Below are 24,247 nucleotides of genomic sequence, written 5' to 3'. Positions count from 1 at the left end.
CCACAAAGCAAAAGAGGCTGTACTGCCTATGTCTGCTAGATTTCCCCTTAGCCTGTACTTAACCATTTACATTGCTGCCTGGTGCTTCTGAAGATGAGTTTAATTCCAAGGAGCTAATCTAGGCCTGGCCTTCCCCTGCCTCACTCTGAGCCTTTCCCAAGTGCCTCCCCTTCCAGCTCATAGCATAGGGTATCATGTAATAAACCAGGTCAGCCTGAGCACTGGCACTCATTTCAAAAGGCATCTTTAAGTTCTACAGGAAGTAGACCTGGGGTTCCTCTTGGTTCTTCAAAGGGCTGTTAACTAACTGGTTCCATTTACAGACCTTTACTGTTACTGGGTCACATTAGAAACAAGGTACTCACTCCACCTGTGCACCCCTGATAGGGCACTCCTGGCTTTGGCAACACATCTAGTTATGATTAGATTTTTTTCTCATTAATTAATTTATTTCTTCATTTTACATCCTGATAGAAGCCCCCCACTCCCAGTCTCCCACACACTCAGCTGCTTCCCCCATCCCACCCTCTCCTTCTTGTGGGGAATGTGGAGCCTGAAGTGGCTACTTCCTAGAGCCAAGCAGGATCAAGAGGGACAAGGACACCAACCCACTCATAAAACCTTCGAGCTAAAATGAGATTAGTTTTTTATTGTTGTTTTTAGGCTGGTACTGGTTTCCCTTATTTATTTGTGAATTTCATACACGTGTACAGTAGTCAGTCATTTTCACTAAGCTTGGAAAAGATTCACAGTGCCTCCTTGCCATATTGGATTTGCAGATAGACCCAGAATTCCTCTCCAGGTATTTCTATCACTTCTCATCTATAGGCAGGGTATTTCTAGTCTACATCTAGCCTGGTGCCTTAAGTGTTTCTGTCTTTGCCGTGTATAGAGATCCTCTCATCCTCAACATTACAAATTTGGGGGCACAAAGGCATCTTTTATAGTAGACTTCTATCATAACCTTTGCTACATCCGCAGAAGCCATTGAGCTGAGGATGGATGTGAGAGCAAGCAGGGAAGAGACGTTGCTCAGCTCTCAGACTTCATGTAGCATTTATTTGGCTTGAGGCAACCCCACCTTCTACCTACTGGTTGTAGGTTCATAGATAGGGAAAGACTGACTCTGGCTTTCATTTTGCCTATAAATATCTGAAGAGATGCGTGGGCAGAGGAGCAAATGGGTTTGTGCATGAACCATGCAGTTGGTGGGATAGTGGTTAATGGATTTAAAACATGTTTCCTCTTGGCAGCTGTGGCATGGCAGCCTCACACCTGGACTATAAATGCCAACAGAGCAGATAATCTTTAGGATTCTGGAGATGCAGATGTTAATGACTGCTCAGTGTTCCGTTGGTGTCTCAGCTGCCACAGGTGTTAATTTGAGCTCTTAAATTGGCCCCTGTTTGTCATTTGCACAGATTTTCCCAACAGCCATCAAATGGCTGAGATGTGGGGTGAGATTTGCTTCTGCCCACCATGTCTTGTGATGTTTCATTGCAGAGAAAGCATCTGCAGTCCTGTGGGCTTGGCATTTCCCCGTCTAAGCCTTGCAAAATCAAGGAAGGGAGTTTAGACTGCCAGCCTTGTTCTTAGGTCCCTGTCCTCAAATCCTATACCTTCATTAATAGCATCTAAAAACAAAATTCCTCCTGTGTGGTATAACCACATAACCTCTCCCTCACATTATGGAAGAATAACCCCGTGAAGCTGAAGGCCCAAATAATGCATTGTTATTCTTCTTCCCTGTCCCCTCCCCTTCCTCCTCCCTTTCTTTCTTCCTTTCTGTCTTTCCTCTACCCTTCCCTTCTCTCTCTAGAAAGCACAGCTATCAAGGTTGTTTGTCAAACAGTTAAACAACCATTTATTGAACGCTTATTCACAAGCCAGGAATGATGTGAGGCCTGGGAAAACAGATAAAAGGCACAAAAGTCAACATGGAAAGTCAATTCAGGGTGCTAAATACTGAGAAGGGAGTCATGTACAAGTGGGAGAGAGCAGCTAATCCAGGCCTTGAGGCTGTCTGACCAATTAAAAAGGGACCAAGTCATTGGTATTGAGCCTCTACAACACAGAAGGAGGGAGCCAGGCAGATAATCTCAGGCCCTTTGCACATTTTTCTCTGGTGGCAATATGTGGAATGGCAGAGGACTTAAAGTGAAAGATGCATTTACCAGGATTCCAGGTCAGAGTTCCAGCAGCCTTTAATGGTAAGTGAGGGATATGCAGATAGGATGGCTTCTAAAGATACCAGGAGATGGCACTTTAAACCTTAGCAGACCCCCATTGTCAAGTGGGGAGCAACTTGAGCAGCCGCAGTAGTGAATAAACAGAGCCCATGTATGGGCTGCACAGCTTCGTTAGTAACAGCTGACCTGTCTCCAACTTTTGGCTATTTTTCCTGTTTTCCAGTGGATGTGCTTTTAGGTCACCTGTGGTCACTGGGACCATTCCTCTCATCCATGGAATATGAGGCTCCATGTTCTAATTGAGCTAAATAGGGCATGACTGAAGTTCATGGAAAATGGGCAGTTCCTGGTGCCACAAAAAGGCTCAGCCCTTGCCAAGCTGACTCCATCGTGTCCAATATGAATCATCCACAGAGGGTTCCTCTTCCAGTTGTCTCAAAAGCCAAGAGCCTCTTACCCTTATGAAACTTAAAAAGAAAGGAAAAAAAAAAAAAACTAACCTCAGTGCTAGCCAGCTTAATCGTTTTGGACTAGCTTATGGGCATTTAAACCCTTTTTCATTTGGAGGAAAAATTTCCCAGCTAGGCTGAGAAAGCACATATCATGTTTCAGCCTGATTCACTTCAAAACCGCCATGAAAATTGGGACATTTTCTTCACACCACAATGAGTTAGTCATGGAAATTTTTCCTTAATCACAGCTACCCTGGCCACAGTCATGAGGAGCATACCCTAGGCCACTGAGAATTTACGTGACAATATTAAAGAGTGTGTCCCCTTCCCTATTAGAAAGCAGAAGTATGTGGCAATTTTCACTCTGTGGAAACACACGAAGATAACCTGAGGTTCCCTTTGCAGCAAGTAGCTTCATCTTTGGGATATCTTCCTTTGTGGTAGTTTGGTTCCATTAGTATTCATAAGAATGTTCTTTATAAGATAAAACTGTAGAAAATGAAACTTGGCTGAAATGTGCATTAAGAGGGCTAAAAGTGGCTCTCCATGAGGGACTCTGACCCTTCTTACTGATGAGTGACATAAACGAGGCAGACTTCTTGGCCATCTGTCATGGAGATGCTTGCTGTGCATGGCTAGGCTCCAGCATGCCTAGGTCTTTTTAGTACAAACCTCAGCCAATAGAGCTAAGGGAGCTGGCCAAGCTCCTTCACTGCTGCCATGACACACAATGCTGCCTTCTGCCCTGCAGCTGCCACGCTGCAGCCCACTAGGAGCTACCTCTCGAGTAGGAGTGTTCCTTGAGATAGTTAATTCATTCATTTGCTCCTTCTTAGTGCAACAGAATACCAAGCGTGTCCCTCCCCCACCCTAGGAATGAGGTAAACGTTGATGACAAGGTCCTGCTTTCCTGCATCTCACAGTCCAAACAGAGGCAGTGGACGCCATGTTTCCAAGTCATTCTAAGACCATCAGAGCCTGCTACATGAACTTATCCCTGGGAAAGATGGGGAAAAAAAAATACCCTCTCTCAGATAGGACACCAAAGGCAGAGTGGAGTATGATTCTTGATAGCATCCAACTTGGGGGCCAATAGGTTTGTTGGCCTTATACAGCATGGATGAGGGGTTACTTCTAGAAGCATGATGATCCTACAGATGCCATGCTGCCAAAATATTTCACCCTCTATAGTTGTGTAGGTGGAGCCCTCCTTGATTAATCTTTTGCTCTGTACATACTCTAGTTCTTCCAGATAGGAGGTCATATGTTATTAGGGCAGAATCCCATACAGTGGGCTAGGAGGTGCATGCGGGCAGAGTGAGAATCTTGGGGCAGGGGCCTATTGACTCTCTCAAATCCCTCCGTCTATGAAGGGATGAGTTAGTTTCTTAGCATGAACTATCTATCATGGCCTCAAGCACCTGCAATGGAAATAGACTCCTTTTCCTGGTGTGAACTTAGTTGTATCTGTATGCTATGTCCATCCCATGGTGAGCCCAAGGTGGCCCATCTTCGGCTTGTAGTTCCAGCACCCCTCTCCTATTGCATTCTGCATGCTGCATCACTGAACCTCCCTCCACCTCTTGTTTCCAGCCCGAAGGGTGTCTGTCTGATCTGTTGTCAACTATTTGAGCCTGTAACCGAATGCTTTTGGCAAGAGCTTCAACATCTCTGTAGCTTTTTGCTTGTCAGGCTAACACTCCTTCACCAGGTGCTAGAGGAGCCACTTTACTGATGACATTTACTCCGTACAACTTGCCTTGGCAGGCTGTGTACTCCCAGGGAATCCCCTGGAACAGCGCAGTATGGGAGATAGAAACAGGAGCCTCAGTTAGCCTGCCAGACTAGCTGAATCTGTGATCTCTAGGTTTAGCGAGAGACCCTCTCTCAAGAAATAAGGTAGAAGGCAACATCTTCTTGGTCTCCATGTGTATCTATGTCCACCCCTCCCCCACACTCTCTTTTGCTCTCCCTACCCATTTTCTCTATCTCCTTCTGTGATCTCTCTCTCCTCTTCTTCCTGCTCCCCACTTCTGATAAAAGAATTGTCTACAGGAATCAGCTCCAGCTATCCAGCAGAGAACTGGAGTCAATTGGCCTTTAATTGTTCTTTAATCACTTCACCCTGCTCAGGTTTTGCCTCCAGAGCTTGTTTTGGTTTCCTGGACAAGGTGATGATACACATTGGGCAGCTCAGTCCCCCCCGGAGCTCCCAGCCAGGGCCCTTGGCAATGGCTTGTTCCTTGGACCTTTCAACAACCTTCTCTTCCACTCCCTCTCCTTGCTGTCTACTCAGCATCTGCTCCTCTGGTTTTTTTCCTTGCTTTGCTCGCTGAGGCTTCCTCTGTCCTTCACTGTGCCTTCTGCCCTCCCCAGCCAGCTCTCACCACCAGCAAACTACCCTGTCTGAGGCCCCATTCCCTTTTTCCAGAGCAGCCCAACATCTTCTTGGCTAACCTGCTGAAAGCATTGCCCATGGAGCACATACTGGGGATGTTTGTGTGGAGTTTTTCTATAATAGTAACAAATAGGAGGAGGAAGGATTTGAAGACAAATTATCCAACAGTAGGAAATAGAATAAGTGATGAATTGCAGCACCACCAAAGATTATATAAAGTATGAAGAATGTTTAGAGACATGACATCCAAGGCTAAATGAAATAAGCAGAGTACAATATGATGTATAACATGAGTTATAATGTCTTATTTTCAAAAAGCCTGGAGGAAAATATACTGAAATACTAACTGGTTGTCTCAATGTGGTGAGATTATCATTGACTTTCTTTTTGCTTTCATATAAAAACCTGTGTGAAATGTGTATTACTTTTGTTTCTGGAGAAAAACGGATTTTAAAAAGATGATTTGATATGTTAATGTCACATAATGGCTTTTTTTTTTCACATCAATACAGCAGTGTAATAGGGAATTTCTATTTCAGACAACACAAACATTGTAGTATTAAGTCCTGTGGTAGTGCCCAGAGAGGAACCTGTTAAGATAATCATATTATCATCTAAAGGAAAAGCCCCAGTCAGCCACCTCTGGACAAATATGTTCCAGCAGTGCACATCTGTGTCTTCCCTTATCCTCCTGGTTCCCTGCTGAGTCAGCTGGAGAAGTAAGACCTTTTATGAGCTCCTCTCAGGTGCCAGATGCTGATGGGCTCCTGACTGTGGCCTCAAAGCTCTGCTGCTTAGTTCTCTCTTTATGATCCCTGAAGGTGTGGCTCTCATCGAGGCAATAATGGTCCTCAGTCCCTTCCCGCTGCTCATTCCTCCGAGCCTCTTATTTCTATCACACTTGGTTTGGAAATCCCTGAAGGCTATACAATACCAGGACCCTTTGCCCTGATCACTTACTGACTGTCAAAGTAAAGGCAGAGGCTTTCCTCCTGAGATATGAGGACATATGTGACTTCCATTTATCTGATGTCCATCACTACAATATAAGCACATTTGCTGGTGTCATCTTAGCAACTTTTACTCTGTGTGGCACAGAGAAGTTGTTCAATAACAGTTGTCCAGAGTGATAGTTCTTGCCAAGAATCCCAGTGCTGCACAGGCCAGTGCTGTTCAGTGCTGCTCAGTGCTGCAGAGAAGCCCAGTGGTATAGAGGCCATAGCTTACTTTTTAATAAAATGTGGTATATTTCAGATGTTTAAGTGTGGAATGAATGGATGGATGGACAGATAGATGATTGCTGACAATAATGTCACCACCGAATGATGATTCTGGAAATAGGACAGAGTTGGACTCAGTGAGTTATCTGAGCCTGATCCCCTTGCCTTGGAGCTTTGTCTAACGGGGTGACACCTGATGGCCTAACCACTGTAGTCCAAACAGATAAGGCAGCTCTGACATCTTATCTTTTAGAATCAACAGCAACTAGCATTCACATGGCCATGGCTGTTACACCTTGCGGTAACTATCTTTTGTGTTGAGACTTCAAGACTGTTCTGTCTACTAAAATGGTTAGATTTGTGAAAGAGAGAAGAATCCTCCTTTAATTCCTGTTCTGTACCTTTTGAAAGATTTATGAATGTGACTGTTGAAGGGAAAATGGCAAGAGCTGTTTTTCTCTTGCTTGCTAGCATACTAAGCTCGCTAAGATGAGAGAAAATGGTTATTGTGTTCCATTCTAGTCCTTTATTGAATGACCCAAGGGTATTAATGGCCTTTGTAAAAGACAAAGCATACTCTAGATTGACAGGATGCTTATTAAGGGAAAGAAGCATGTATATCATACTATAAGAACCCTTTCTTTGTCTTTCTTCCTTTCTTTTTCAAAACCTGTTTCATTTTGTTTTAGACTTAGAAGGTTTTGACTCTGTGATATCATCTACTGAGAAACTCAGCCACCCAACCACAAGCAGACCAAAAGCTACAGGGAGACGGCCTCCATCCCAGTCGCTCACATCTGTAAGTGTCTCTTTACTTCTCTACAGCTGAAAGGCAAAAAAGGACTGGAGATTCTGGCTAAGGACTCTTCTGCAAGCAGATGATGGGAGACACCCAGAAGAGGGGAAGGGAGGAAGCCACCAGATAAACTGCCAGCTAAAAATACTGGGAGAATCCTTTCGAATCAAGCAGTATCACTTTCTGTTTGCTCTTTGTGTTTCTGCCAGCAAGGCGGCACTCCCTGTTTCCCACTTTCCTTCTGTCTCCTTCTAAACCAGTTCTTGTTTAAACGTGAAATGAAATTGGTAAACAAAATATAGAAAAAGAGACCGAGCCTTGTTTGGTCTATTAAAAAGATAAAGCTTTACTCAATAAAGATCTGCCATTATGCACTGTGAGATCCCTATTTCCCTATATAAGTGACCTATATCTATCCAAACCCCATTATCAGCATGCCTACAGAGAAACCCATGCAGACCTCCAGGAGGTTGTATTTACTCGTATAAAATACATGGTTTATAGGCGAGACCACTGAGAACACTCAGTGATAACCCACAAATGGTTGTTTTTATTTGGATAGTTTTAAATAACTTTTCATTACAAACCTGCTATATTCGTTGTGTCAAACTTGAGCAGTGTGATACAGAAGGAAGAAGGCAAATTTTCTGTAGTTCTGCCACAAGAAGAAAGAACCACTGTAACATCTTGCTGTATATCCTTCACTTTTCTGAACCTTTGATTTTTTTTTTTTCAAAACTGGGATCATGCAATACACATGGTTTTGGATTAACTGCATAGCATTCTCCCAAGTCATTACCAATTCTCAACATATTCAATGACTGCCTACTATGCTACAGTGTGAGGATATGAGAGTTTATCTAGTGATTGGACTATTATTGGGTTTTGATGATGATTTCAAGTTGTTGTTATAAGCCATACTGACATGAATGTATGAGGGGGAAAAAAACAGCAAAACTTAATGTTGTTAGGTGCAAGTTTTCTAAATGTGGGCCATTGGGAAGTGCATTGTTTTGCTGTTACCCTTAGTTGCAGAGGTCCCCTCCACGAGGTCGTTTCTCCTCCACAAGCAGTGTGCATGTATTCATCTGTCTACCGATCATCTATCAGTCTGTCTGTCACGTTGCTTTGTCCTTTACAGTTCTATGGCCTTATAATCTCCATCCAGATATACCAAGGGATTTAACCATTTGCAGATTTCTTGGGTTGTTTCTCTTTCCACCTCATCACTAGTCTCACCTGTGCTTTTATCATGGGGGGCGGGGGGGGGGCGGAGTGGGGAGCGGGGATGCCACTCCCTTCGAGCTCTCCCATCTAATGAGTCTGGAAGCATAGCTTGAATTGTCCTATTTTTCTTCCTTGTATGAACCACACCTAACTTTGAATTGATACTTTTTTTTTTTTTTTTGAGATGAAGACTTGAAGAAGTGGCCTCCTTAAACTCTTTTAGAATTCTGTGGCAACTTGCCTTCTTTTATTTCTCCTGTGTTGGCTCTACCACCCCAGCCTTCACATATACACCCAGCCTATCCAGCTGCTTCTTGGCATGTTTGCATTCCTACTAGTCAATTCTACTACTTGTGTCTTCTCTATAAACCCTTCATCATTTTTGTTTTCCTTCTTAGGTTTCATCAATCTTTTAAGGTATAGGGAGCCTTGTGTCTTTCCAGAACTAAATATTAAGTGGTTCAAATTATTCCCCTTTTGTTCAGATAGCCTGTGTTGAGAGATTTGTGTATTTTGGAGACCAAGTAATGGTAGCTCATCTCCACCCTACTTTTAGGCTATACAAGTTGTTTAATTTCTTGGTCCACACATATTCATAGACATCTGTCTCCTGAGGCCAGGGCACTGTGCCAGGTGCCAGGGATACACATGGTAATGAGAAGCTTCTTTTGGTGACTTAAAGCCTAACATCTTATGGAGAGTGATTTTATTTGGACTTAAAACCTTGGTGTTTTAATGATGTATAGTGTGCAGATTTTTGTCTCTCATTCTTATCCATCCCCCATTTGGATGTACACTCGGAATTTCTTCTTCACTCTTAAAAGTAGCACCTGTGGGGTTTCCATAACAAATGGGATTAGTGGATAAGGATACTCCTCAAAGGCTAGTGGGGGAATCATTGAAGAAACACTAGTTATGGTTCCCTGGCCTGGGTGCTTTCTTACTAATTGGATCTGGTTATGTTTATAAACCCTAAAGGGCAAGCTCATGCAACATGCATTGTATAGAAGGAAGCTTTTTAAATCTTGAAAGGATCTGTGTATTGCATCCTGGTTGAGTAGGTAAGCCTATATTAATAAGAATGCTTGGTGTGAGAGGCCATATTTTTTTTGGTAATTGGATTTTCAGATTAAGTGGAGATTAACAAATAAGACCTTTCGAAACAAAACCTTGACTTAAAAATCCCTCCCCATTTTTTTAAGTTTCTGTCTTAGTAAGCAGGATAAAAGGAAGAAAAAATATTTGTGAGCATAATTTTTCATTTTCAAATGGTAATTCTTTATTACCATTAGAACCATTTATTACCTCAGGGTAGAAAGCAAAACTGAATTTGAGCTTGCTGCAATGTATTTCTAGAAGACTCTTTATTTTATAAAGAATCCTTGCAACAGGAACTCTTGATTTCATTTGTTTTGTTCTAAACTTGAAACATTGTAGCAAAGGAATTACTTGTGACCAAGAGAATTCTGCTGACTTGCTCCCCATTTAGTTTTTGGGTCTTTATAGTGATTTCACCGTGAGGCAGAAAGGGCAGGGGTGTCGAACCACATTTTACCCAATGGTACTGCCTTTCTATAAATAAATATACCTTAGCAAATACACACCAGAATGGGTGTTTACTGTCCATAATAATGAGGGCAGGGATTAGTAGCAAATACCAAAGGAGAAATGAGCGTATGCTAGTGAGTAGGGCTATGCACTTTACTCTTGATCCCCTGCCTCCAGAAATGGCCCCCTCTCAGATGCATCCTTCAAGGGACGTGTATGTGTACCACGTGTAGGGTCAAGGAATAGGAAGGATCCAGAGGAGGGTGAAGGAGAAGAGGATATGAGGCAGTCTCCTATTGGCCATGGGCTATTTCCTACCACACTGCTAGCCCTCAAAGAGCTGGGACAACTTATCACATGTTAAGGTACACAGTAACAAATGTTTGGAGAATAGAGAGACTAGGAAAAGCTATACAACAGATGGTTACATGGTTAAAGTGATTGATGGGCATCAGGAGCAGCTCCTAGTTTTGCTTCTTCTGGCTTGGTCCAAGTCCTGCTGCTAGGTAGCCATATGGTTATCTGTTATAAGAAGATAACAGCATACTTTCTGCCTCACAGGGTTTTAGAGACAGATCAAATAGAAATGATGAGTGCCTTGAGAAGCTAACAGCATCACATAAACAAAGCTGTGTCAGCTAAGGTATGATTCTGACGAAGGCATTTTCTTTTGGCTTTATCCAGTCTTCCCTTTCAAGCCCCGATATCTTTGACTCCCCAAGTCCCGAAGAAGATAAAGAGGAACACATTTCGCTTGCGCACAGAGGAATAGACGTGTCAAAGAAGACTTCCAAGACTGTTACCATATCCCAAGTGAGTGACGAGCCAGGGTGAAGTGTCCCTGCCCTTCCATGGGTGTACTAACAATGGGTTAGAAACCAAGCAAGACAGATAAACAGACAAAGGGGATGGATGCTTGTCAATCTTTAGTGACAGTGATTACTGCAGTCATCAGAATTCCTAAGACAAACCGGGCAGTGGTGGTGCACGCCTTTAATCCCAGCACTTGGGAGGCAGAGGCAGGCGATTTCTGAGTTCGAGGCCAGCCTGGTCTACAGAGTGAGTTCCAGGACAGCCAGGGCTATACAGAGAAACCCTGTCTCGAAAAACCAAAACAAACAAACAAACAAACACAGAATTCCTAAAACATGCTGCAGAGTCTTGGAGTTGTGCATACAGGTGTTTATTTTCTAGTTTCACTTATAGTCAGCATTCTTCATCCTGTCACATTTGTAAAAAAAAAAAAAAAGCCTTCAGATAGACTACATTACATGTTGTGCTCTCTGCTCATAGGTCTTGTCTTTTATATTCAAAACTGGCAAAAAATTATATATATATATATATATATATTTATTTATATATATATAATTAAAAAATTAAATATATATATATTTAATTTTATACTTACATTATCTCTTAAGGAAAAGTTGACTTGGATTCATGCTCTAGAGCAAATTTATCCTCTAAAGCATTTTAATTTCACTCAGTGCCCAGGAAATGGTAAAGCTGATTTAAGTTACTTGTTTCCGAGAAACAAAGAAAACATTGTTGTGCTAGCAAGCACCCACCGTCCCACCTGCTCAGGAGGTTGAAGTGGGAGCAATCACTTGATTTGGGGAATTTGAGCCTAGATAGCATAGTAAATGAATAGTCTCCATCTCAAGAAAGAAAGAGACACCGAGAGACATACCCATGCAAGGACTAGAGGGTAGAGACAGAGAGACCAAGGGAGAGAAGCGGGTGACCAGCAGAAGTTTGTCTCAGTGAAAGAATAGTTGCCTAGTGTGTGCAAGGCCCTGGGTGAGAGTCCCACCACAAAAGAGCATTGTTCAGCCACTGCATGCAGCTTTGTAGAGGAAGCCTCTTATGCGCTCTCAGAACTTCCTAGAAATAAATGACGACTTTTAAATTCCATCTTCTTCTCCTAAGAAAATCGTCAGGTCGGATTGTTTTCTTGGAATGTTAGCAATATTTTAATGTCTAGAAGCACAAAAACAGTAGTCATTTGAAGCAGTCATCAGCACAAAGAAATCAAAGGTTGGATGGGATTTTTCTCCTCAGAGGTTTGAGAGTTTGCATTGTGGATTTTCTTGAAAATCTGATACAGTAAGCAGAACATGATCCTATAAAACAGATCAATTTTAATTACCCACAAAGCCAAGGCAGTCTTCCTTTTCAAAGGATTCTGTTTACTGAAATTGGATTCAGGCCAGTTTCATTGTTTAGTTTTCCGATGACCATAGGCATAACTTCAGTTTCCTGTTCTCTGTTATCTCAATGGTGTCTCTACAGTGACACCTACTGGCTGATAGTGACTTTTCAAGTTTCTGATCGGCACGGCTCTATTCCATTAGCCTATTTCAGTTCCCTGGAGTTGTCAGGCTGTATATTTCACTCCTTCAGGAAATTCCACGTGAACTAATTTGATCAAGGACTGTGGTGACCTAGACTGTGTGAGGGACTAAAAGCATACTTGTTAACTGCAGTGGGCTAGTCTGAGAGCCCATCAGGCAGAAAATGGTGAAAGAACTATAGATCTAAGAAGTATCCTGAAGCCTGTATTATGGGCACTGGTGGCTCATGAGAGGTAAGAGAGGAAGGGAAACGGAAGAAGACGGGAGTCCTGGAGTCTATAATATAAGCAGCAAAGAAAACAAGAGAAGAGCACAGATATTTGAGCTCCATCAGCCACAGTCACAGTGCTGGGCTGAGGATCCAACTGAATGTCAGTTCGGCTGCTTATTAGTTCCAAGACTCAGGGGGTTTGCCCTCTAGGCCTCAGTTTCCTGCTTCATTCAATGTGTGTGCCAGCTGATCAGTTTACTCTGCAAGCTGATGTCCATGGTGCAGCCACAGCTCTGTAACTGTCAGTTCTTTCCCCCACCCCCCCCATACTGTAACTCGGAGTAACAACAAAGCCCCGGCTGGCGGAGTACTCTCCCTGGCAGCAGAGAGTGCTTTTCCTCAATGGTAACTTGGCAGAGAAAAGGCTAACAGCGAGACTAGGAATGATGGCCCATCTGTTTTTGGCATGCTCTGCCCAGTCTCTGCCTCTAGCACAGCCTGAATCTAGACTCTACCTCCTCGCTGCTGTGCCAGCTGAACCCCTTCTTGGCGCTTTCCCTGGGATGGCCGGCTGAGCGTCTGCTGCTGGAGGAAATCCCATGGTTGCTGGGCCAAGCTTCACCACCAGCCTCGGTCTCCACCCTCTCACTCACCTCCTCTGCTCCCAAAGTCCTAGCCCGCTGCTTTGCCTTTTCCATACTCGCCTATCCACTCACTTTCCCTTGCTAGTGTTTCTTCTCTGGGTCTGCCAGGCACTTGTAGTCCCTCTCACCCAAGGCTGATTCCCAGCCTGTGTGTTCCTGTCTTCCTCACCACACCTCTCCATCAGGCCTTTCCCACCTCTCCATCTTCACCTGTCCATCTCCCCTAACATCTCACACAGCCCGGGATCTCACTCATCTTCTTCCCCTCCTATCTCCTCGTGAAGCTGTTGCATGCATTTGCACGCACGCTCCTCCATAGCCCGACCTCACCCACATCTGTGGAAAGAATCTTCAGTTTACCAGCCATATCTCTCAGTGCCCATTCATCAACTGGTCTCTCATCTTTGGGTCACTGTCTCCATAGTTGTACTACCAAATGGGTTCTGTTTTCCTCTCAACCCTGCTGACACACTTATCCAGACGTTCTTTTCCTCTGGGAATTTCCGTCAGCTCAGCCCTTCCACTGCTCTTTCTTCATTCTTTCTCTCACTACTTCTCAATTGTCAAGCGCTCTCTCCCTTCTCTTCTTGCCTCATTGATTTAGAATTCCCCAGCTTCTACCCTGGGCATCTTCGCCTCTCTCTGACCCACACCCATGACTTCCATTTCCTTTAGCCAATCTTATTATATGAGTTACTTGCTCTACCTACTAGGTATACCCTCTCAGCTATCTCTCTGATTCCTAAAATTCAAAACCAAAACAATTATCTGGGCCCTCCTCAATGAAAGGTACCACCTTTACTCATTTCTTCCCTCCACTCCTATGTCCCTGCATCTCTCTCTCTCTCTCTCTCTCTCTCTCTCTCTCTCTCTCTCTCTCTCTCTGTCTCTCTCCCTCTCCTCACCTCTCTCGCTAGTCTGTCCAGGCCTCATCTCCCTGACAGTGGGTAGTGTGATCTATGAAGGCAGGGATGCCATTAACCTTACCCAGTCCCCACTCCAGTCCCAGGAGTGATACCTAATGGCCTTTGTTAGCTGAACCTGCCTTTACCCACATCTCTCAAAATAGTCTTCATTCTAGGTCACCACCTGTTTCTAGTGTGCATTGTGTCAGAGTCTCAGAAGTTCTGTCTAGATCCAGGCCTGCCAACTCTCCAGCCTTTCTACCCCACAGCAGCCATGAGCAGGGTGTGCAGCCATTTGAACCCGCCCCTTCTCTTCTCACTGCCAGCCTTACTCTCTCCTCCTCCCTTTATCTGATTCCCACTGTGTTTTCCTTTCTGGTCTCTAGGCCATTGTCTAGGCCCTCTCCTCCCCTCCTCCTTCGTCCACCTTCTTTTCTTCTATAGTCTCTTCCCTCTGAAAAGAGGGACCATTGGCTGCTTGCTTCTTCTATCCTGGAATGTGGATGCTTAGATGTGTTTCTGAGGCTCTCTATGCTTCCTTCCTCTTGTCCAGTCTTCCTCCTGTGCCACAGTGTATTGCTTGTCTGTCTCCACTGCCCCCAGTGAGTTCTAAGGACTGAAGTACCATGCCTATGTCTTGCTTACTTCAGGGTTTGTAGAGCCTGCCAAGCAGTTTTGTATCTCTGTGTATATGAAACCAATCTGGGATTGTCTTGTCTAGAAAGAAGATAAAATTGAAAATATATACAGGTAGCCCTTGGGCAGTGGTCTGTCTGGACCAAGTTGGCTGTACATGGCTTATGAATGAGGGAATAAATGATTAGAGTGTGTGGAGACAGGTGTGGGGTTGGGTATAAAAGGAAGGTTTGACTTCCCAGGACAGGGAGGCAATCCCTGCACAGATCCCAGGCTCTGAAGCCTCTCCGCCTTCCCTTTTCACAGGTGTCTGATAACAAGACATCCCTGCCACCCAAGCCAGGGACCATGGCAGCTGCCAGCAGTGGGCCAGCTTCTCTCTCTTCAGTGGCATCCTCACCCATGTCATCCTCTTTGGGAACCGCTGGACAGAGAGCCAGTTCTCCATCTCTGTTCAGCACAGAAGGAAAGCCAAAGATGGAGCCAGCAGTGAGCAGCCAGGCTGCTATCGAGGAGCTTAAGATGCAAGTCCGTGAGCTGAGGACCATCATTGAGACCATGAAGGACCAGCAGAAGTGAGTGCTGTTTCTAGGTGGCTCTCCATTGGGTAACCATGGCCTAGTTCTGAAAGCTTGGGTCTCACTCTGCCCAGAGGGTGGGCTAGGCCTTCCCATTGACAGTGGCAGAAGTGCTGGAAGTAGGTATGGACTACACATCCCTGGCTCGGAAGCCTCTCTGCCTTCCCTTTTCACAGGTGTCTGATAACATCCCTGCCATCCAAGCCAGGGACGTGTGTGTGTGTGTGTGTGTGTGTGTGTGTTTATTCAGCCTACGGTGTGCCAAAGAGCACAGAATATTCAGTGGTGAGTCAGTTGCAAGGAGAGTCTCAGAAGACTTCTAAAAAGAAAATAAAAATCCATAGAAATATATATTATTTCTATGTTAATCAGCTTCTTAAAAACGTTTCCAATTACATTTAGTTAGTGTATGTGTGTGTTTGTGTGTGTGTGTGTGTGTGTGTGTGTGTGTGTGTGTGTGTGTAGGGAATAGAGGGCAGAGGATAGCTTTCAGGAGTTGGTTCTGTCCTCCCACAACGTTAGGTCTCAGAGATTGAACTCAGGTCATCAGGCTTAGCAACAAGTACCTTCACCTGCTTAGCTACCTCACCAGATTTTCATCACTGTGGCAGAATTTTGAGAAAATCAACTTTTAGTAAGGGAAGGCTCAGAGCTAGAGAGAGAGCTCAGAGGGTTATGATCACTTGCTTCTCTTCTAGAGAACTAGGGGTTCATTTCCCAGTACCCACATAGCAGCTCACAATTGTGTATAACTCCAATTTCAAGGGATTGATTTTCCTCTTCTGGCCTATATGGGTGCCAAGCATGTACATGCTACACACATATACATGCATACCAACATACATACAAAAGAAAAGCAAAATTGAAAAGGGAGTGGGTATGTGGGTTCATGGTTTTCAGTTCATGGAAATTGAGCATTTAGGCTGGAGCAGCATATCATGGCAAGGAACATGTTAAGGGGAGAACTCCTCACCTTATGGTAGCTAGGAAGCAAAAAGGTGACAGCAAGTGGTAGGTGTCATAATATCCTTTATATACCTAATAATCTAAAAGTTCACAACTTCTCAGGTGTGACAACAACTCAGTATCACAGGCCTTTAACCTATGAACTCTCAGGGAACATTCAACAGCCAAAACAATACCAGTACATATATAAATCCATTTGATTTTGCTTTCAGTTACGTGCGTGTTTCAGGGAGGAGGCATCGTGCACTTGTGTATAGGGACCACAGAGAGTCTAGAGGTGGACTGTCCCCTAGGACTGGAATTAGAGATGGCTGTGAACCATCCAACATGGCTACTAGAATTAGAACTCACATCCTCTGGAAGAGCAATATGCACTCTTAACCTGTGAACCACCTCTCTAGCACCATCTATATCACTAACTTTATCTCTAGTGATGGGGAAAAATAGAGCTTCTTAATTTAGATGACAGATAAAACAACTGGCTTGCATCAAGGGGCTGTAACATAGGCAGAAGATGTAGGGAATCTTTAAACCCAAGATTTCGCTGTCAGAAAGATGTCTTCATCATGAGACTCAGGGGTCTTTCCTCATGCGTGCCCACATACATACTTTCACATCTCTTATCCTCAGGGAGCACTTGAATGAGAAGAAAAGCCTGTGAACAAAAATAAAATATCCTGCCTCCGGATTGCCTGGGATGCTCCTTACTGTGAGAAAGCTGGTAGAAGGATTAGCAGCAGGCAGCACTTAAAGAAACTGAGGGTCAGAGACTATGAATTGAGAGCTCCTTCTGGAAAGAATCTTGAGATACTTCTCAGGGAAGCATTTCATGAGCATTTTGAAAACTGACCTAGAATGACCGGGAGCAGGGAACTTTGGCAGAGAGGATAGCAGGCAGCTCATAAGCAACTGAACAGCTTGGTGGGTCATTGCCTCCCTGGGCTCCTGGCCACCTTGGTTCAGAAGGTGCATAGGGGGTGATGGTGAGAGCTATGGCCAAAATCCTGCAGCCTGGGGGAGGGGTTCTGGAGCTGCTATTGACTGACATTTGCCTCTCTTAAGGATGGAGGGCCCTGATGTATTTTGTAGTCAGACACCTTGATGAACAATTGGGTTAAGCAAAGTTAGTTTATCCTCTGAAGGACTTTTTGAAGTCTTCACCTCACATTGAGAGGATAGAGAAGACAATATATGCAGTTTTGCAAATGCATGTAACCACAGAACTCTTTAACGTGTTCTAGGAAAATGGTTCCAAGGAACTAACTTTGAACAGTGTAGGTGTAGGCAGGTTCTGTTTCACTCAGGATAGGCAATGGGAAAAATTTGGCTTCTTCAAGTCACTTCCTGACTGGAAGAGATTCATCACATAAATATGCAGAACTGGTGAAACGACATTAGAAAGCGTTTCCTTGGGTCACCCAGGCTCCCCCAAACTCCTTAAATTTCCTGGTTCTTGTATAGCTCTAGAACCAATGGGTTTGGGTAACCAAAGGCCATCTCTATCCAGTTGAGCACATGTCATTTGCCAAGACAGCGACTCCATGATTCCATGACATCCAGCCTTCTGGACAGGACCTGACTTGCCTAGATTCAGGTCTTTAGAACTTTACACTTGGGAGGGGGGTTGAGGGTGCAAAGCAGGCTGGAAGCTACCCACAACTCTGATAGCCTGACCTTGTCTCTGAGTCCATAGGCAGCTGTGCCTTAAAGCCTGTAATTGGCCACAACACTCCTCTCCCAGCCAGCATCTTATTTAATCAGTAACTCAGGATGTTAATCACCTCTTCAAATCCTTGTGTCTCATAGCCTTCCTTAGCCTGGCCATCCTGCCCAAGGTCAGTGAGTTCCCTCCAGTCTTCTACCTTCTCCCCTGTTGTCACTTTCCCTGTAGCATTTAATCCATGTCTGTCCTCCTCCTCCAATGTGCCTTGCTTTCAGAGGCAGGCTCACCACCCTGCTCTGCCTTGAATTCCCCCCCTCCCAACTTCCCCATCTCCCTTTTTTCCCCTGTAGACAGATACCCATATTCCCTAGCTCAAGACATAGTGGCTTTCTTTACACCATCTTCCCCAACTGACTTGCTTTTCCTAGACCACAGCCCACTTAAGGCCATGCCTGCCAAGTTTTCCTGGGGGTTGGGTGCTGGTTTAGGACTTCAGTGTTGATGGCTTTTCTAAGCCGTAAGTGTAGCCACACAGATATGGATGTGCAATGTGAGCTGAAATGACTATGCTAAATCACTGCTCGCCAGTCTCAGATAACCAGTGTCGACAGCAGTGCTAGGACAGTCTCAAGTATAGAGGACCATCACTGGGTTCATCTGTACTTGAACTAGTGTGCACTTGCTGGTTCTGTATTCACCATGCTGTTTCTGAAGCCTTCTGTCTGTTGTTGTTGTTTCATTTCACAAATGTACACATGTCTAATACCTCCCAACAAAAGAAATGCAGATCTTAGACCAGTCCAAAGAGCAGAGCCCCAGCTTTTCAGAATAAGTAGCTACAATCAACTTTATTATTTCAAGTTGGAAAATGCATTAGGCTGTCAGTCCTATGTTTGTCTTCTTTCAGACTTCATTGCTATACTGTTAACTCATGTGTTTAAGGTCCAGTTAGTCTATCTTAAGGTAGTGTCAGTCTGTAAGATTTTGTGAAAATTACTGAAAACATACCAGTGGCTTGTTCTTAAGTTAAGTTCTGTATAAAAATGAAGTATAGAGAGAGTGGTAAAAATTTCTGTAATGGGTCTAGGGAGATGGCTCAGTACGAAAGTACTTACTACACAAACATGAAGACCTGAGTTCAAATCTCAAGCATCCACATCTAAAGTATCTGTAATTCCAGCACTGCAGAGGCATTAATGAGGATCTCAGGTCTTCACTGGTCAGGCAGTTTACCCGAATCAGCAAGCATCAGGTTCAGTGAGAACCTGCCTCAAACAATAAGGTAGAAAGAAATTGAGAGTGACTTGATATTATCAACCTATGGCCTCTACATGAAAATGCACATACAAGGACTTGCACATACCCATGAACATGGAAAAAAACACACAAAAAAGTCTACAATGAAAATTTTCTATAAGCACCCAGTGTCCTGTTATAAAAAAGAAGTTAGAGGAAAGATGACAGAATATGAGCCTCAGTGCTTTGACTCTCATTATTTGGGAAACCAGGCCACCACGCTGTGCCTTAGTTTCCCTATCTTCTCCTATTGGAAGAAGTTTAACCTAGATCATACTAGGGCATCTCCAGACCTAACAGTTGAAAGCTACATATTTTGGTGGCTCCTTCCCAAATAATGGCAGACTTTTCTGTCCAAAAGAAATCTTAAGACGTCATAGTGCAAAGTGTGTTTGGGTGTGGTGACATGGTTCAGTGGGTAAAGGAGCTTGCCACCACCTATTTTAGGTAGCTTTCTCTTGCTGTAATAAAGACCATGGCAAAATCTAACTTAGGACAAAGGTTTGTTTGGGTTATAGGTTACAGACTATCGTCAAGAGAAATCAAGGCAGGAATTTGGAGTCAGAAACTAAGGCAGAAAGCATAGACTGTTGCTTACTGGCTTGCTCCCTGTGACTTGCTCAGCCTGTTATGGGGCAGGGGCAGCAGCGTGCATGCGCAGTGGGCTGGGGCTGGGCCCACATCAATCATTAATCAAAAGCACTCCACAGACTTTGCCCACAGGCCAATCTAATGGTGGCATTTTCTCAATTAAAGTTCTTTGCACATGACTCTGTCTTGTATGAAGGTGACCAAAACTTAATCAACCAGCAAACCACCCAACAGTGCAAACCAGGGATAACACAAGTTCCATCACAGGAACCCATGTAAAGGTGGAAGGAGAACCAGCTCTACTAAAGTTGTTCTCTAACCTTTACACAATGTAGACTGCATGCTTTCCCCTCCCACATTATGCATGCATAGAGAGGGAGAGGGAAGGAGAGAGGAAGAGAGAGAGAGAGGGGAGGAGGAGGAGGAGGAGGAGGAGGAAATAAATTATGTTTGGTCCATACTCTCTTTGGAAAAAGGTCAGATGGATTTCATATTGATACAAGACTTTCTTATCTCTCATTGGGAAACTCTGGGCTTTGATTTGATTCCATTGGCATTTGCTTTTCAGACGTGAGATTAAGCAGTTACTGTCAGAATTGGATGAAGAGAAAAAGATCCGGCTCCGGTTGCAGGTAGGTCCCTCAGCGCTCGTCCATGAGGCCTGGGTTCAGTTGGGAATGGAGGCAAAGTCAGGGCTTCAGGTTGAAAAGAAATGATCGCTGTTGGGCATGGTGCCTCAGGCTTTTAAATTCCAGCCCTGGGGAGGTTGAGGAAGGAGGATCACAGGATCCAGACAAACCTGGGCTATCAAGAGATGTGCATAGCAGCCTGAGCTACCAAGTGACATCCTGTCTGAAAAGAGGGGAAACAATGAAAAAAAAAATGATTGCTGCCACAAGAATGTCTCAGAATCGTTATATTCTGTCCTTACCTGAGCTCCAAAAGGTTCCAGGGAAGGAAGAGATGAATCAGCATACTCAGTTAGGCTTTATTTATTTTAAGCACATCTACTGTGAAGCATCCCCTCCAGTTAGTTTTTAGGATGATGATACAGGATGCCTCATCTATATGAAGTACCAGAGGACATGGCATGCAGGAGACTGCTGCTGCTGCTGCTGCTGAGTTCCATCATGTGGTCCCTCCAGGGACCACAGATATACACACTGGTGTTTCATCTCAACTTTTTACTTTTCCCCAAAGGCCTCGTTGTTTCTTCCAAGCCATCTAAGCTCTGTTCCCCACCTCGAGCTGCTGATGGAGATCTTGTGGGGGATCACTCCAGATGACCAAAGACTAACTTTTACTGTCTATTCAGTTTGGACCCAACCTACTTAAAAAGAGGATAGAAATGGTTCAAAGTCCTGGTGGGACTGTGGACACCCACCTTTTGGGGTCACTCAAAGCTGCCTTTTATCAGACCCAGATGGTCCTATTTGCCTGCCCTGTCCTCTGGCAAGGAATCTAGAATCATTGATGCTTCTCATAAACTTGGGAGCCTAGGAATCTGGGAATGACTAGGCACACCACTTGTCAGGGTACTATACCTATGTGCCTGTCTTTATGTTTATTTTGTTTTTGGCATTGTTATCAATTCTTCAGTCAGATGTCATTTTGACAGTTTCACTGCTCAAATTGTCAGCGTGAGTCTTTTCTTTGCATTGGTAAAGGTATATTATCTTTCAGCTTCTCTAAATGCAGCCATTTCACAATGTCTATATTTGCTACTTTTTCCCCCCTCTGTATAGATGGAAGTGAACGACATAAAGAAAGCTCTTCAATCAAAGTGATTACTTGATAATTGAGACATCACATTATTCATCCTGTGTCCAAGACTCAGATATTCTGCCCCAGTCAAAATCATCTTGTGCCAAAAAATTAGAGGTTTGATTCATCATGTCCCTGTGTGAACGTTTAGCACAAAAGTCTTAATAGCACAACACAAATTCCATCCAAGAGGAGACTCTTTCCCATGGTGTTGACCTGGGTCTTGCAGTGGTTGTGATTTATAGCCAATTGTGCTAAAGGATTTTTCTACCTTGAGATCTCCCGAGAAATGAAAACTCAGGCAGTTTAGTCCATAGTAGTACTATTTTGATGATATTTTCCATTAACAAAATGTAATTTCAGATTATTCATTTATAGGCTTTATAATTTTATGGTTTTTTTTTAAATCGTGTTTTGTCACAGATGCCCCTAGTGTTTGTGCTAACCTAGTCAGAAGCAAGTGTCTCACTCACTTGCTGCAGATGGAACAAACGCCGCCTGGCTTTGTATTCCCCTTTAGGATTCTATTACATATGCAATTTGAGGTCTAACTTGTCCCTTTCCCTGCCAGCCAACCCCCACCACTCTTAAGAGAAATTTTAGCTTATATATGACGGTATATTTGCAAAAAGAGAAAGAAAAAATCTGGTATTTGCAATGATCTGTGCCTTCTTTCTACCACCCTCTTGATTGGAGCTTTTGTGATGCAGCTACCATGATTCCAAATAAATAAAAATCAGCCACTTCTCCCTGTCCACTAGAGGCCGCTGTCTTCACAGCTTCTCTCACCCTAGCCAAAGGTCCTTAGAGGAGACCCGCTGTGAAGTCTGGCCTGCTCTTTGGTACCAGCTGTGACTTTTCAGTTTCTCCTGCTTTGAGGTTGTTCACGAAACTAGAAATGTCATTCCAGCTTGATTGTTTTATCATCAGCCAAGTTAAACCCCTGCTTCCTGCCTTTTACACCTATTGCGTGAACAGAATATGCATTATTAAAGCAAAAATAAATAAAAAATAAAATGCAAGTGAAAACAGGGGGGGAATTGGATTATTTCCTGCACTGGGTTGTGCGTGTGTGTGTGTGTGTGTGTGTGTGTGTGTGTGTGTGTGTGTCTGTGTGCGCGCGCGTGCGTGTTATTGTTTAAATTGTATTCACAGTGTTGTTTGCCTTGCTCACTTGTAACCCCCTCCTCGGATCTAGAAGAATGGGAGGAGGGTCTCGTGGAAATGTAGCTATTGGACCTTTCCTGCACTTATGGAAATGCTTTTTCTTTCCCAATGAAACTGATGTTTGCTTGTCTGCTTTCTCTTTATAGTACATGAACAGTTCGGCCTTAGACTATGTAACTGTTTTCTTATCTTTAGCTGAAAATGGGGGGGAGGGCATTCTGTACTGCAAGATTGTTGATGGGGTAGAGGTGGAGGGGTGGTCCCTTAATGATCCCCCAAATATGTGTGTGATGTGTTTCTAAACTGCTGCTTTGTCTATTTCCTGCATTTTATAGTGAAACTACTAAACATACATAGATTTTCACTACCACAAAGAATGAGAATTAATGACACTGAAGGAATGATGCAAAAACTTCCCATGATTCATCACTGAAAATATAACTAATAAATGTCTCTTCCTTTTTCTTCCTGTCTCCATCCCCATGCCTTGTTCTAACTTGCATACTTGTCCTTCCTGCTCGAAGCTGTCACTTCCTTCTAAGGATTTACAGAGGCCTAGGGTCCTAACCTTCAGGGGTGGGGACACAATTAAAGGAAGGGAATGTATAAAGAAATTATTCTTCATTCCAATATATGAAGATATTTGCCTTTTCAGCAGCCATGGTCTCAGTGTGCTTGGGGCAGGAGTACATCGTTTCTCTGAGCGATATAAAGGGTTCCTGTTTCCCTTCACTGGGCCTAAGCCTTTCTGCATTACACGTGAAGCCTTCAGACATTTCCTACCACTTATTACAACAGTGAGGACTGGATTCTTGATGTCTTAATTTCTCATTTATTTGTCAAGAAAATCCATAATGATGATATAGGACGTTTATACCGAGTAAGATCATTAACAATGAAATTGAGAGATTAGAGCATCCTCATTGGGTGATGGTAACAGGGAATGTAGAGCGCTGATATCTTCCCCTAAGAGAGGCATTAGGGTTAGAGAGATGGGGAGGGAGAAATATAAATGGAGAGACTGAGACACACAGAGAGAAAGACACAGAGAAAGTAATTATAGAGAAATAAGCTGGTACGTCTAGCTTTATTACTATCCCTTGGGCTAACCAGCAAGAAGATTGTACATCACAGAACTGGATGAGCCAAACAGCCACCATCTTTACTCTTGACTAAATGGACCTATCAAGAATATTAAAAAGCTTGGAAATACCCTATCCACTTTTGAAAAATTAGAATTCCTTTGCATTCAGCATGGACTCAGCCAGGAATACTATGGAGGATTTTTTTTTTGCTTCATTTTCTAAAGTTGTATTTAGAAATATGTAATGTGCTTTGTAAAAGAAGATGAATTAAAATGAAATTTTGTGAAAATATTTTTGTTCAAAGTTGTCACAGTCCAAGAGGAATGGTATCTTGGAACACAAACCCCTTTTCTCTATTTTACACAATTTGTCAGAAATATCCTTAGAAGACAGGAAGTAATCCATTAAAATCTGTGCCTGTGAATTTGATTTTTAAAATTGTTCGATTTTACATTCCTATCGAAGCTTAAAATGCTAGTTAGGTACAAATTCTTTTTTTAGTGTGAAAACCATTAAATTATCATTATTGGAATAATTGTGTAAAGCCATTTTTATTT

General features: G+C 43.5%; 1 protein-coding gene across 8 annotated transcripts in view; it reads left to right on the top strand.

The window, feature by feature from the left end:
- Sh3kbp1 (SH3 domain containing kinase binding protein 1) overlaps window positions 1–24,217 on the top strand; it is a 358,871-nt gene extending 334,654 nt beyond the window's left edge. For 2 of the 8 annotated variants that reach the window (XM_029473428.2, XM_021152667.3), the window contains 5 exons: window positions 6,949–7,058; window positions 10,515–10,643; window positions 14,887–15,155; window positions 20,243–20,306; window positions 21,420–24,210. In XM_029473428.2, coding sequence (XP_029329288.1) covers window positions 6,949–7,058; window positions 10,515–10,643; window positions 14,887–15,155; window positions 20,243–20,306; window positions 21,420–21,461 — 614 coding nt within the window. In that variant the 3' untranslated portion in view covers window positions 21,462–24,210. Of the gene's footprint in view, window positions 1–6,948; window positions 7,059–10,514; window positions 10,644–14,886; window positions 15,156–20,242; window positions 20,307–21,419 lie in introns of all 8 variants that reach the window. The other 6 variants (XM_029473429.2, XM_029473430.2, XM_021152675.2 and 3 more) reach the window with 5 other exon arrangements.
- Window positions 24,218–24,247: the final 30 nt, after the last annotated feature.

This window comes from Mus caroli, unplaced genomic scaffold (assembly GCF_978045245.1).
Source record: "Mus caroli unplaced genomic scaffold, Mus_caroli_1 scaffold_5, whole genome shotgun sequence".
NCBI classification, from domain to species: Eukaryota; Metazoa; Chordata; class Mammalia; order Rodentia; family Muridae; genus Mus; species Mus caroli.
Note: the sequence above shows the minus strand (reverse complement) of the source record. Positions and strands in the feature narration are given on the sequence as shown.